Source organism: Engraulis encrasicolus, chromosome 13 (genome assembly GCF_034702125.1).
Source record: "Engraulis encrasicolus isolate BLACKSEA-1 chromosome 13, IST_EnEncr_1.0, whole genome shotgun sequence".
Classification (NCBI taxonomy): Eukaryota; Metazoa; Chordata; class Actinopteri; order Clupeiformes; family Engraulidae; genus Engraulis; species Engraulis encrasicolus.
This window is the reverse complement of record NC_085869.1, coordinates 42,410,508-42,423,158: the sequence shown is the minus strand read 5'-3', so window position 1 is coordinate 42,423,158 and position 12,651 is coordinate 42,410,508. Positions and strand designations below refer to the sequence as shown.

Sequence of the window (12,651 nt, the reverse complement as noted above, 5' to 3'; positions counted from 1 at the left end):
TAAAGAAATGTCCCCGCATGTGTGAATCATTTAAGTATATCCATATAATAAGCGGGTTAACTTTCGGCGAGTCGGTCGCTTTGTGGAATAGCAGCACTTCAGAGAGAACAAGACCCCTCCGCTCCGCGTCGGGGTCTAAAGATTCTCTCTGTCGTGCTGCTATTCCACGGTAGCGACCTTCTCGCCGAACGTTAACCCTTACCTAATGCACATACTATAAGCATTTCCTAATTACTAACAACTAAACTGCTTTGACAAAAAGGAAATAGGTTAAAAAAGATATTTAAAAAGGATATTCCTCTCAACTGTGATATACGATTGCAGGGAAGAATTTGACCCAAACTTTGCAGTCATATGTTAGGTTACTTGAGCCTGCAGTTACATAATATACCGCCTGAGGGGTTACGCAATAATCAAAGGGACTGTCTGGAGCCCACCCCTCCAATTTTATAACCAGGCACACTCGTGTGTATTAAAGCCTACACAAACACTTTTTGCCCCATATATATTTGTCCGTGTGTATTTTTTAGCTTAGAGTTTCGGAAAGTATTTTTTTTAATGTTCTGTAGCTCCCGAAATAAATCTCAGCTGAATGAATGTAGCAGATACGCAGGGAAAGGGTTAATACAGTTGGGCGGAGAAAGCCATATTTGGCACAGCCCCGGAACATGAACTGCGAATGAGCTCGCTATGCTGAATGAGCACAAAGACTTTTTGTTACACACGTTCTGGGCCCCTTCGGTAGCTGGCTATATATCTCTCATACAGTATGCCTATATACCTCAGTCTGTCGACCCAGATCGCCAAGTGTGGTGGTCCATTTTCAGATTCCGCCGGGGAAGTATGCCCTCCATTGACGGAATGCTTATAACACCTCGAGGCTTTGTGTTCCAGGAATTTTGAAAGCAAAAAGAACTCCGCGCGTTCAGGGGAAACATTGTAACGTTTTGTATCATTTTTTAAAAGGAAAAAATGGAGGCCTTCGAAGCAGCATACGGTGGAGATGTCATGGATTTGTCGCGTTTGAATTTAGACAATCTCAGTTTTGACAATCTCAGTGACAAAAGGAAAAAAGAGACAAGACAAATACTTATGTGCTATAATCGACTCACGGTGTTGTCTGAGTCGATATCCTTGTTTGAGAACTTGGAATTTCTGGACATTAGCTGCAATGCACTAGGAGCCTTGTGTGATGACATTACCCGTCTCACAAAGTTAAGGACTTTAATCGCGAAGAACAATCGTTTGGATGAGTTCTCGCTGCCTAAAGACTTTGGATCGTTGCAACTCGAAGTTTTAAACTTCAGCGGGAACAGATTTGAGGAAATACCTGCCCAAGTTCTTCAGCTACAGCGGCTTCAATCTCTCTCACTCGGAGGAAACAGACTGAAGACCATCCCAGCCGAGATAGACAACTTGACAAGGTAACCGGGGGTTGCGTGATGGCTAGGGTCCAAGTTTACCCCCTTTCGTAACAGCACATTGTCCAGCAGACCAATCTTTCACTGAATGTCTTATACACCTTTTGTAGGTACAGTAGGCTATTGTAAAATCTCTTCGTGAATACCAAACATATTGGGAAAGTATTTGGCACGCATGTCGCCAAGGCTGCAGTCTCAACCTGTACCTACTGTAGGCCTAATGCCCCAAGGAAATTGTCACACTCCCACAACTCTTTTGTGCCGGATGATAGAGCCTACATACAATCATCGTTATAAATGTATACATGCCCATGTTTATAGCAGGCAGTTGGCACAGTCATGGCTTCTCACCCGTTTATTGTCCTTTTTCTGGAGATCATAAACCATGTGGGTAAGGTGGAAACAGTACACCTTTGCGCATCAACGTGTGAAGGTGAAGATTATAGATGACTACAAACCGGCTGACCTCGTGCTGTTGGCCCCACGCCAGACTAACACTCTTTGGTCCGACAAAATCATGTTTGCTTGATGGCCAGCCAACGAGTACTTTTTATGCCCACCACTACACGTTCGGTGGTAGATGGACACTCCCAACTGAGATCGCTCCCGGACGTGCAGTCCCAGGTGTTTCTATCACTCCCGGACGTGTAGTCCCACCCGATTATATTTCACGTATTATCATACACTGCCACATACAAGCAATTTAGGGTTAGGTTTAGGGTCAAGGTTAGGGTTAGGGTTAGAAACAAAAAAACTAACATCAAAAAGATAACTAGCTCCGTTATATGGCGGTGGGACCGATAGTCTGGCTAGTGGGAGCGAGCCGACAGGGGAGCGTCCTGCGTTGGGAGCGTCAATCAGGGAATCTACACGTTCCTGGCCCATCAAAACGCTTTAGCGCGTGCGTGCTCGTCCTCGTGCAGGCGTAACAGTCCTAATGATCCCCTGTAATGGCAATCTAGCCTTGCGTCAGACAGACCTGTCGTTTAGGGGCCATGTGACTTGTCAGTCCATGACTAACCCTAAATTTTGTGATTGAGAAACATGTTTATTCTGTTCAGGCGTTTGACTCACTGAAGAATCTACCGTAGGTGTAATAACTTGCAGGATAATTCAAATGTTTAGACACTGTTTGGTTTAATTAAATAAGAGGAAAAGAGGTTGGCATGCGCTGGACTAGGTCATAAGGCCCGACACATTGCCCAATATAAGGGCTATAGGCAATGTGCCACCAATAGTAATCAATAAGGACAGTTTTAGAGTGCGTAAAAATACGGACAATAATGGCACAGAGCACCATCATTTTACGCAGCGCAAACGCAAACGTTATCCTGAACAAGGACGTGGACCAGGTGGTTTGTGTTAATAGGCCAAACGAGGTCATGAAAATTGCTGCTGTGAGGAAGAACAGCTGCTGACCATGTGAAGTCCAGCAACCCCAGTTTGATGTTTTCCAGCTGACTAGATTTTTGTGGGAGATGCTCTCTAACCGTTATCTATCTCTGCTCCTCTTCACGTGGTGCCGCGCGCCCGCCTGGTTATCGGCTACTGTGTCATTAGTTCAGATGGGCCCTCGTGAGGAGCTAGGTGGCATAATAACAACATTGGGCAGAGATAAGAGAATGAGTCAAGCTGATTGCGTTTTAATGACTTGTCAACTGACTCTGGAATGGTATGCTGAGGTAAAGATGCCACTGCTGAGGTATCCCAATTTATAGTGCAGCAGACGGTGTAGGTTGCATACAGACAGCTACTAAAACATGTGATGACATTAACTGTATTGAATGTACCACTGAATTTCATGTGCTGGAGTAATGTCCGGTGGAAGTCTGGAGCCCTTGGTTCTCTCTGGGGTCAAAGGTCAAGAAGCAGAAGCCTTTTTTTGTAGAACCACTTTGTACTTTTTCTCTTTTCTTTCCATTTCTCCATCTACGCTTCTCTCTCTCTCTCTCTCTCTCTCTCTCTCTCTCTCTCTCTCTCTCTCTCTCTCTCTCTCTCTCTCTCTCTCTCTCTCTCTCTCTCTCTCTCTCTCTCTCTCTCTCTCTCCCTCCCCTGATCTTATCATCTGTTGCCATCTAGACACGGCTGTCCCCCTTTGTCTCCGCAACAAAAGTTTTAGGGCTTAGCCGGAGAGACGGAGGGGTCACTGAGGGCAGCAGACTGTGGAATGAGTGCGTCATTTTCAACACTTCTCTCGTAGAAAGACTGGAGGTGGTGTGATGTTACACGCCCATAGGATCTGCGTCTTTGCCCCTCCCTATGTTATTATTACTTTTTTTCTGATGTTTTAACATACTTATTTACTTAATTAGCTTGTACTTACTTCATTAACTTCATAGTATGTTTGCAATTGCAGTGGCCAGTGTGCTGTCAAATAGTGGAAAGCAAACCAACAGCTGCATGTAGTGTGTAGGCTATGTATTTTGTCAGACGACGCAGACAGGGGATATCGGTCAACACGTGAGTTGTTGCCAAAGAGAGCTTTGGCACCAAAAAGCAAGTTAATGCTCAGGCTGTGTTGACCACGCTTCCCCTCCTCTGATAATTGGCCTTTGAACTTGGACCTGACCGCTGAGTAACTAAACACACGCGTGCACACACACACACACACACACACACACACACACACACACACACACACACACACACACACACACACACACACACACACACACACACACACACACACACAGTAGACACACACAAAAAATACAGAAATACACAAACAAACAGGGAGGGAGGGAGAGGGAGGGAGGGAGAGAGAGAGAGAGAGAGAGAGAGAGAGAGAGAGAGAGAGAGAGAGAGAGAGAGAGAGAGACTCAGACCCAGACTGAAACATTAGAGTTCACATTCCAAGAGCTGGCCAGTGAGGAATTTCCCCCCTTGCTCAACAGAACCAGACAAATATTTGGGTGTTTACTGTGAAGTAGACGTGCTCTTTCAGTGCAGGATCTGGGAGGAAAACACTGCTAAAAAAACCCTCTACAACCTATTTTTTCATGTTACCTGTCTTAACCCGTTAAGAGACTGTTATAAATTTGTTGTTACCAGAATGGCAACAAGTGTATGACCAAGTCGTAGTGTATTACTTAAGGCCCTGTGTTATGTCATAGTATCGTAGTATGATGGCAGTTAACCTTTCAATGTCTGTTACAGCATGCCACAGGAGGTAGAGCGTACATTAAGGGGTTAAAAGAGAGGGAGAGACATACTACTGTGACTCCACTGTCATTTTTCAGTGCAGATACAGGATACAGCAATCTCCCCCATTGTCTATACTGAAAGCAAGCCTGCAATTCCTTGAGCCTCATGTGGCCTGAACTCATGTGTGGACAGTGGGTTACATTTAACATTTGCCAGTGGCTAGTTGTTACAACTTAATTACTAACTTGTAAACTTAAAGGTGGGGTTGCAGGTTAACCATTTTAAGACTATATACTATTATGACATCATGATGACATCACGTTGGGTGTTCCGTAGGCTCATAGGAGTCTATGTAGAACCTTAGAATCCTGGGGGAGTTCCCCCAACGTGATGTCATACCTGCAACCCCACCTTTCAAGTTTCATCACATGTGAAGTGAGAAAAGTATTTCTTTTCTTGCTTTATTTATTTGAATTTCTCTCTCTCTCTCTCTCTCTCTCTCTCTCTCTCTCTCTCTCTCTCTCTCTCTCTCTCTCTCTCTCTCTCTCTCTCTCTCCAGTCTGGAGCTGCTATACCTGGGGGGTAACCTCATCTCCTCCATTCCCATGGAGCTGGCTAACCTTCCATACCTCAGCTACCTGGTGCTGTGTGACAACCGCATCCAGAGCGTCCCGCCCCAGCTCAACAGGTGAGCCCGCCCAGACACGATGCACCTTCCCAGGGGTCCTCAGTCTTCAGCCGAGGTCCATGTGATCCATCCAGCTAGCTTGTTTCTTGAAAATGTTGTAGCCAGCCACTTAGCAACTTAGTAGGTTGCCAATGGTAAATTGCATTGAAACCAAGTAAGTTGTTAACTTGGTCAGCAACGAAATGCACCCCTGGTCGGGTCATGGTGATCTGACTTTTGCTACTACTAGGCTGTACCATAATATGTAATGTGTAACCCAGCTTTCGCATCCCCTGCGCTTACCACACCCAGCTCCGCTTTGAACCCTGTGACCTTGCAGTAACACCAATACAGTGTACATGCACTGAAGTAGTTGTAAATGTGGGCGACGTGGCTCAATGGGCTGATGCTCCATAAAAAAAGGAGGAAAAAGGTCCTGCCGTGGCCAACCGGTAGGACGCTCGCCTGCCATGCAGCTGCCCCGGGTTCTGGGTCTTTTGGCTTCCCCTCCCCGTTTCTCTCCCAATTAGCATCCTGTCTACCTCTCACACTGTCCTATCTAATGAAGTCGAAACAGACCAAAAAAAGGAGGGGGAAAATCCTTGATCCAGGCACTTCAGTTGATTTAACAAATTTAGTGGGCTAATACATAAAAAAACACCAACGCGTATCGGCCATACAGCCTTCATCAGGGTGTGATGGGCTCCATACAGGGCTGATGCTCCATACCATGATGCTGGGGTCCCTGGTTTGATTCCGTCCCAAGGTCATTTCCCGATTCTTCCCCATCTATCTCTCCTCACTCGTTTACTGTCTCTCTCACTGTCCTGCCTGGTTAATAAAGGTGAAAAAGCCTAAAAGATATCGGGCTTGTGACACAATGTTTGATGTTACGGATGATCAAAGTTGTATTCAATATCGTGCAAACGTCATTATCTTTGAAATAAGGAGGTTGAATGGGGAAAAGCCCCGCTAAAGTTGCTCTGCATTGGTAGGGAGAATTGTATTGTTTTATCCATGGAGGCGGGCTGAGAGGCAGATGCAAGAGGGTCATAGGCAATAGGAAAACATAAACTAGTTTGACTGGCAACCATGTTTGTGCTGGCTGGCCTCGGTTACTTGAACAGCCCAGCCATGTTTCATCCTCCCTGGGGAAGAGTCTTCCAGCAGGTCCCTCTGACCCTGGTCGGGTCGCGGTGACTTGACATACTACTGGCAATAATAATAACAAAGTAATAAAAGGCCTGTTTATGTTTTTGTTGTAGTGGTGATGGTAGATCATTGTGGTCTAAATTGTGGTATAAAAAGGATCACAGTAGTTGATTGGCTTGAATCCAAAGCAGATAAGATGTGATACTTTGATATCTCGTGTCATTGCTATAAACTTGATCCACGTGACTGCCAACAATCTCGTGGTATATCATCATCAAATGGATGTCAGGTGACTCGCTCAAGGTTGTGCAACGTGTACGTTTAAACATTGCACACGATGGAAGGTGACTTGTTCAAGGTCGTACAACATGTCAAATGTACAAAATGTACGGTCCGTGTACAGGTACCTCCTGCTTTTCGTTTGCTTTTGTTGGATAGAGTGGATGCTTGTTTTTATTACTTTTAGTAAGGCAGGGCGGTAGAGAGAGAGAGGACAGGAAATGAGTTGGAGAGAGAGGCTGGGAAGGGATTGGGCATGGTATGGGTGTCTTAGCCTTAGCCAATATTGCCATGATGCCCTGATAAACACAGGATCAGGAAATGGCCCTAGACTGGAGGCGAGGCTAGATCTCAGGGTTTATGGGACGCCCCATTGGTCACATGAACTAGCACTGCAACCCTTTCATGGGTCAAAAATGAGTGCTTGTCAAAGTCATATGTATGTCTTTGGTTGAGATGCCATATTATCCCCAAGGAAATTAAGGAATTGTTTATCGAGAGAAACAGTGTGTTGAATGTGCTTTGGACTAACAAAGAAGGTATCACACCAATAAAGTTTTTTTGTGATGCTGGCTACTTGTACTCCAAATTGAAAGAAAATTAAGAAAATTCTGCACTCTCGGCTCGTGACGTTTCATTTCGTTTTAGTTTGAAGAGGGACAGGGGGTCGAAACGTCATTTCACTACAAATAAAACATGGAGCCTGTGTGGCATTTTCTGTTATTTTCTTTTGATTGATGACTGATGTATATCTAATGTGGTGATCTGTGTCCCTCACCCTGTGCGAAGGCTCCACACTCTGCGCTCGCTGAGTCTCCACAACAACCTGTTGACGTACCTGCCGCGCGAGATCCTCAGCCTGGTGGAGCTGCACGAGCTGAGTCTCCGCGGCAACCCGCTGGTGGTGCGCTTCGTCAAGGACATGACCTACGACCCGCCCTCGCTGCTGGAGCTGGCCGGCCGCGCCATCAAGAACAGCAACCTCACCTACTCGGCGCGCGACCTGCCCCAACACCTCGTCACCTACCTGGACTTGGCCAGCAAGTGCCCCAACCCCAAGTGTGCAGGTGAGACGTCGGTTTGTTTTTTTCACACCTGATCCCTTTCAGCCATACAAGCGAACTCAGACCTATGACTCAGCATTTTCTGTGCATATGTGAATGCTCCAAAGTGTGTCCAGTCCACCATACAATATTGTGCTGGACCATACTCCTCTCCAGCTGTAAACTGTTGAGTTGCCTCTCGGTAAATACTTGTGATCTCTCTATCTTTACCATTCACTGTTTCTCCCCCTGTCCTTTTAGTCAAGTCAAGACAAGTCAAGTCAAATTTTATTTGTATAGCACATTTCATATTTACATAGACTCAATGCGCTTTAGCTTCATCCTCATGCCATGAAATGTTCTGCCTTGAGCAGCAATGAGTATAATGAGCATTTCAAGGCTATTAGAGAAGGAATATTCGCACTCCACAAAAGCCACCGTGTCATGATTTAATGTGTGAAAAAATGGCACAACATTTCCTGTAAGATCTTCGTCAGTTGTATTTTATATTCTACACCTGCGGAAATGAGCTTTTTTGGGATGTGCACGCACCCTACACTTTTTTTACATGTCAAGGCTGTTAACATCATCTTCTCCTTTTTATTTGTGTGTGTGTGTGCGTGTGTCTGTGTGTCTGTGTGTCTGTGTGTGTGTGTGTGTGATTGTGTGTGTGTGTGTGTGTGTGTGTGTGTGTGTGTGTGTGTGTGTGTGTGTGTGTGTGTGTGTGTGTGTGAATCGCCATGCAGGGGTGTATTTCGACTCGTGCGTCCGCCACATCAAGTTCGTGGACTTCTGCGGGAAGTACCGGCTGCCGCTGATGCACTACCTGTGCTCCCCCGAGTGCACCTCGCCCTGCAGCTCCAACCCCCAGAGCGACGCCGACTCGGAAGACGAGCACAGCGTGCCGGCCGACCGCCTGCAGAGGGTGCTGCTGGGATAGCCGCCGGAGGAGGAAGTGGAGGAAGCAGGAAGGACCTGGAGCAGGCTGCAGACCTGCAGTGATGGGGCAACCGGGACTCAGACACTGCAGTGCAGTGTCACATACTCCACCTGCCCTGGAGTGCAATTCTCGAACGCGTTGTTGCTAACTAAGTGAGCAACTTACTTGGTTGCAATGCAATTTCCCATTGGCAACCTACTTAGTTGCTGACTGGTTAGCAACGATGCTTTCGAGAAACCTGGTCCTGGTTTCACCTTTCCAAATGTCCTAATTTGAAAGGTATAAAACCAGGCCTTTATGAATATGTGGCACTGGATTGTAGCTAACTGAATCCAGGTGGGCCATCACTGCAGACATGCATACAAAAAAAACACTGCATTGGCTTCCATGGGCTTTGTGCAAAAAGACAATCATCGCTACCTGTCTCTGTTAGTACTGAGGCAAGATGGCGGTGCACAGAGCTAAACAGGAATAGATGAGCCCTGTAGAAGCAAGTGCTAGTACTGTTCCAACATGGACACCCAGTAAGCATGTTGTGTTCTACGACAGTGAGTAAATCCACAGCAGCCGATGACATGTCTACTGTACATGTCGGCATGCTATATCCTGCAGTGGGTGCTGCTGGGATATCTGCTGGAGGAGGAAGTACGTAGAGACAGTATGATTGAGGACTACTGCTGTTAATCAGGGACGCTGCAGGCATTGCCTCGTGTGCCGCTATGGTTACAGTACCGCTTCCAGTTCCGCACACTGGCATGTATATAAGACCGACTTTCTTGGTCTTGTCTCACCGTCTACATTTTTTCACTGTTTTTCACAATTTCGTTTGATTTGTTTTTTATTTCCTGCACATGCCTTCAACAGATGTGTTGGAAAAGGACTCAAAGTTCACACACACACAGTACCTTGCACACTCACTGACCATTTCACAATGAGTTGCTCAATGGTGAGTGTGTTGGTGTTGGACACTACTCCCTTCAGGTTTTTGACCCCTTCACTCTCCATAACACTGACTACTCTTCCAACATGAGCCATCGGCAAAGGAAGGAGCTATTGACTACTGACCCTTCTTCCTCATACAGTATGAGGAACTTGCATTGGCGCTGTCTAATGGTGAACTAGCTACAAATCTGGCTGAGAAGTGTTTCAAACCACCATCTTTTCTCCTCTACATTTCTGTTTTTGCAGCTGTAGAGTTAAACTTTTTAGCAGTAACTTGTTAGCATGATTAGTATTTACAATATCTGCTGTTAGTAACATAAAGGGTTTTGAAGATTCTTTTGTCTATGAAAAGAAAGTTTCAGAGCGTTTTATGGTGCCTAGCATTTAGAAGCGCGCTGTGATAAGGTACTCAGTATGCAGCTACTCGACTCTAATGTGGGTCAGCGGTCCAAACAAACATTCGATAACCTGTGAACTTGACGCTGTATCTGCACAGTGTGCCGAGTAGCCTATGCAGCTGTGTGAAGGAATAAACAATTTTTTTTGTTTGTGCATTGAAGGGGTTGCCAAAAGCTTGACCCAACACAGCAGGTCAAGACCTAAATATACAGTCGTTTTATTTTTAGGCTTTTTCTTTTTTTGTTGACCCCGCTAGTTACTTTTTAACCCTCTCTTGGCTGATTAGTAGAGTGCAGTGTCGGCCCGCGTTCAGAAGTCCCAGTGTGACGATAACAATCAGATTTGACACTACGCACTAACTGCTGGTGACGTGTGCCACATTTGTGTTGGGAAATTGCTCAGCCCAGAGTTCAGTGTCTTAGGCGACCAGACCACTGTGCATTGTTACGTCCTTTTGAAGCTATACATGTGTGTTTTCTTCTCCTAAGATTGCCATCTCAATAGTCATTCTTGAGTAATAGACAAAAGGGAAAAAAACATTTAATAATTGACAAGAACATGTTAATGACTAATGAAGGGTTTTTTCAGTTTGAACTTTACTGCCACCTAGAGGAAGGAAACTGAAATGCATATCTTAACCCAGATTGAAGTTCTAGTTCTAGAATGCACCAAGAAATGGTTTGCTCACATGAACTCACCCAGTAGTGATGGTTTGTTGTTGAACATTGCCATTACGTTGGAGATAGCTGGAAGTAAATGTGAAGATGTTGTTCCACAGTGTTCATTAACTGTATTACCCATGCAGGCTTCTGAGGCCAGGAAGCTTTTTAAAAAGTGAACAAAACCGGGGGCGATTCTTCAAACATTTCACTGTGTCAGATGTACAGCTATTGTTACAATGTCTAATTTTGTGTTTTTGACTTAAGGAAGTGCCTTATATAGAATGTATGTTCCCGCATTGTATGATGGGGTGTGCTATATATTTTTCCCTCTTTTTCTTAATCACATTCTTGCTAATCACATACAACACTATATCACTATTGTTTCTCTATAACACTGTAAATTGGCCTTAATGACAATATCTACAGAACTGACTCCAAGTATATGAACAACATGTTCTCACACCCACCCAATGAAATATGAAAACTCAGATTGCGGTGCAACAGTAAACACTGACATCTACACCAAAATGTGATTTTCTCTCTCTCTCTCTCTCTCTCTCTCTCTCTCTCTCTCTCTCTCTCTCTCTCTCTCTCTCTCTCTCTCTCTCTCTCTCTCTCTCTCTCTCTCTCTCTCCATTGTGAATCCTAACCATCTAGGTTTTATTAACGGCTATGCAAAACCTTGATAATGCAATAAATAAAGATTTTGCTTTTGTACTACCACACTTACACCGATTTTTAGAAAACTGGGCACATTTATTTTATGTATGTTTGAAGAAGGCAAGCTTTGGAGCACACATCCCTGAGAGGGAGAACGTAGACAATTGTTTGATATGTATTTGCACTTTTTTCCCTCCTGTCATAGATTGTATAACACCCTTAATAAATTAAGATTGTTGTTTGTTCTTACATTCGTGTCAGTGATTTTTCTTCTTACATAATACTACTGTGTGTATACCTGTCTATTTCAACCTCAGCAAGTTCACATATTCTTGTTACATTTGTAGTACTTGGTCTACATCTTGTAGTGCTAACACAAAGACCTGTGGAATTTAAAACTTTTTTTCTTAAAAGTACTGGATTGGCTTGTTGAACAGCCAAAATCATGACCTTGTGCAAGTGAACTGGTTTGCTTTTGTTGTTGCCTGAATAAAAGTGATGGCAGGTCTTATCTGGCCTCATCATGTGCTTGTCACAGATTGTAGTTTTATGGCAATCACTCTATTACTTCTTATTGATGACTTTGACAGACATGCACATGAAAGACGTGAGAAGAATCTGTGTACAGCATTGTGCCTGTGGACAACTAAAAGTAGGCTATTACCAACCAAACAGCAAACAAGACCTAAGTATTCAACAGAGCTGGTATAAGGAACGGACTTACTGTATTTTGATTCAATTAAATGTAATGATCTGACTACCATGGTGTGGCAGATGTGGAACCTCAGTACATTGCATGTATTGAGTGGGCCTTTGTCCCAGGCCCGGCCAAACCTGGCAGCGGCCCAGCCTAGGATTGAGACCCTGTAATGTCAGGCTGTAATTCTGTTCCCAGCAGACACCCTCGTCAGACTAGTGAAAAAAGCGTACAGTAGATGGCGATTTCACAACAGTACTCCATTTGAATTTCTTGAGAAAACTGGGAAAGCACCATCTCTATGTCAAGCTGTTGCGCATGTGGGAAGAAGGCACTGTATTCCAGAGAAAATGATCACCGCTGACGAATTCCTTTTGGTTAGCTTTCAGCAGCTGGAAACACTCAGCCGCTTGTGTGTTTGGTTGTCTTTGGTCTTATGATTCATCCAGAGATGCCGACGGAGGGGGCAAAGGTGTCAGCTGTCCCAGGCCCATGGAAAGAAGGGGCCAAGAATTGATACCCCATTACATTGTATATACTGACAGTAGGGCCCTTTCAGATGATTTTGTCAGTGGCCCTGAATTCATCATTTGTTTTTTTTATAGACTGTGCTTATTATGCATGATTTAAATTATTTTCTAACTG

The 12,651-nt window shown here is 44.7% G+C and overlaps 1 protein-coding gene across 1 annotated transcript; it reads left to right on the top strand.

Annotated features, from left to right (window-relative positions):
• Positions 1-615: 615 nt before the first annotated feature.
• lrrc58b (leucine rich repeat containing 58b) lies at positions 616-11,558 on the top strand. The gene is made up of 4 exons (XM_063213949.1): positions 616-1,424; positions 5,125-5,253; positions 7,453-7,730; positions 8,453-11,558. The coding sequence occupies exons 1-4, from the start codon at positions 973-975 to the stop codon at positions 8,644-8,646; spliced, it is 1,053 nt and encodes a 350-aa protein (XP_063070019.1). The 5' UTR covers positions 616-972; the 3' UTR covers positions 8,647-11,558.
• Positions 11,559-12,651: the final 1,093 nt, after the last annotated feature.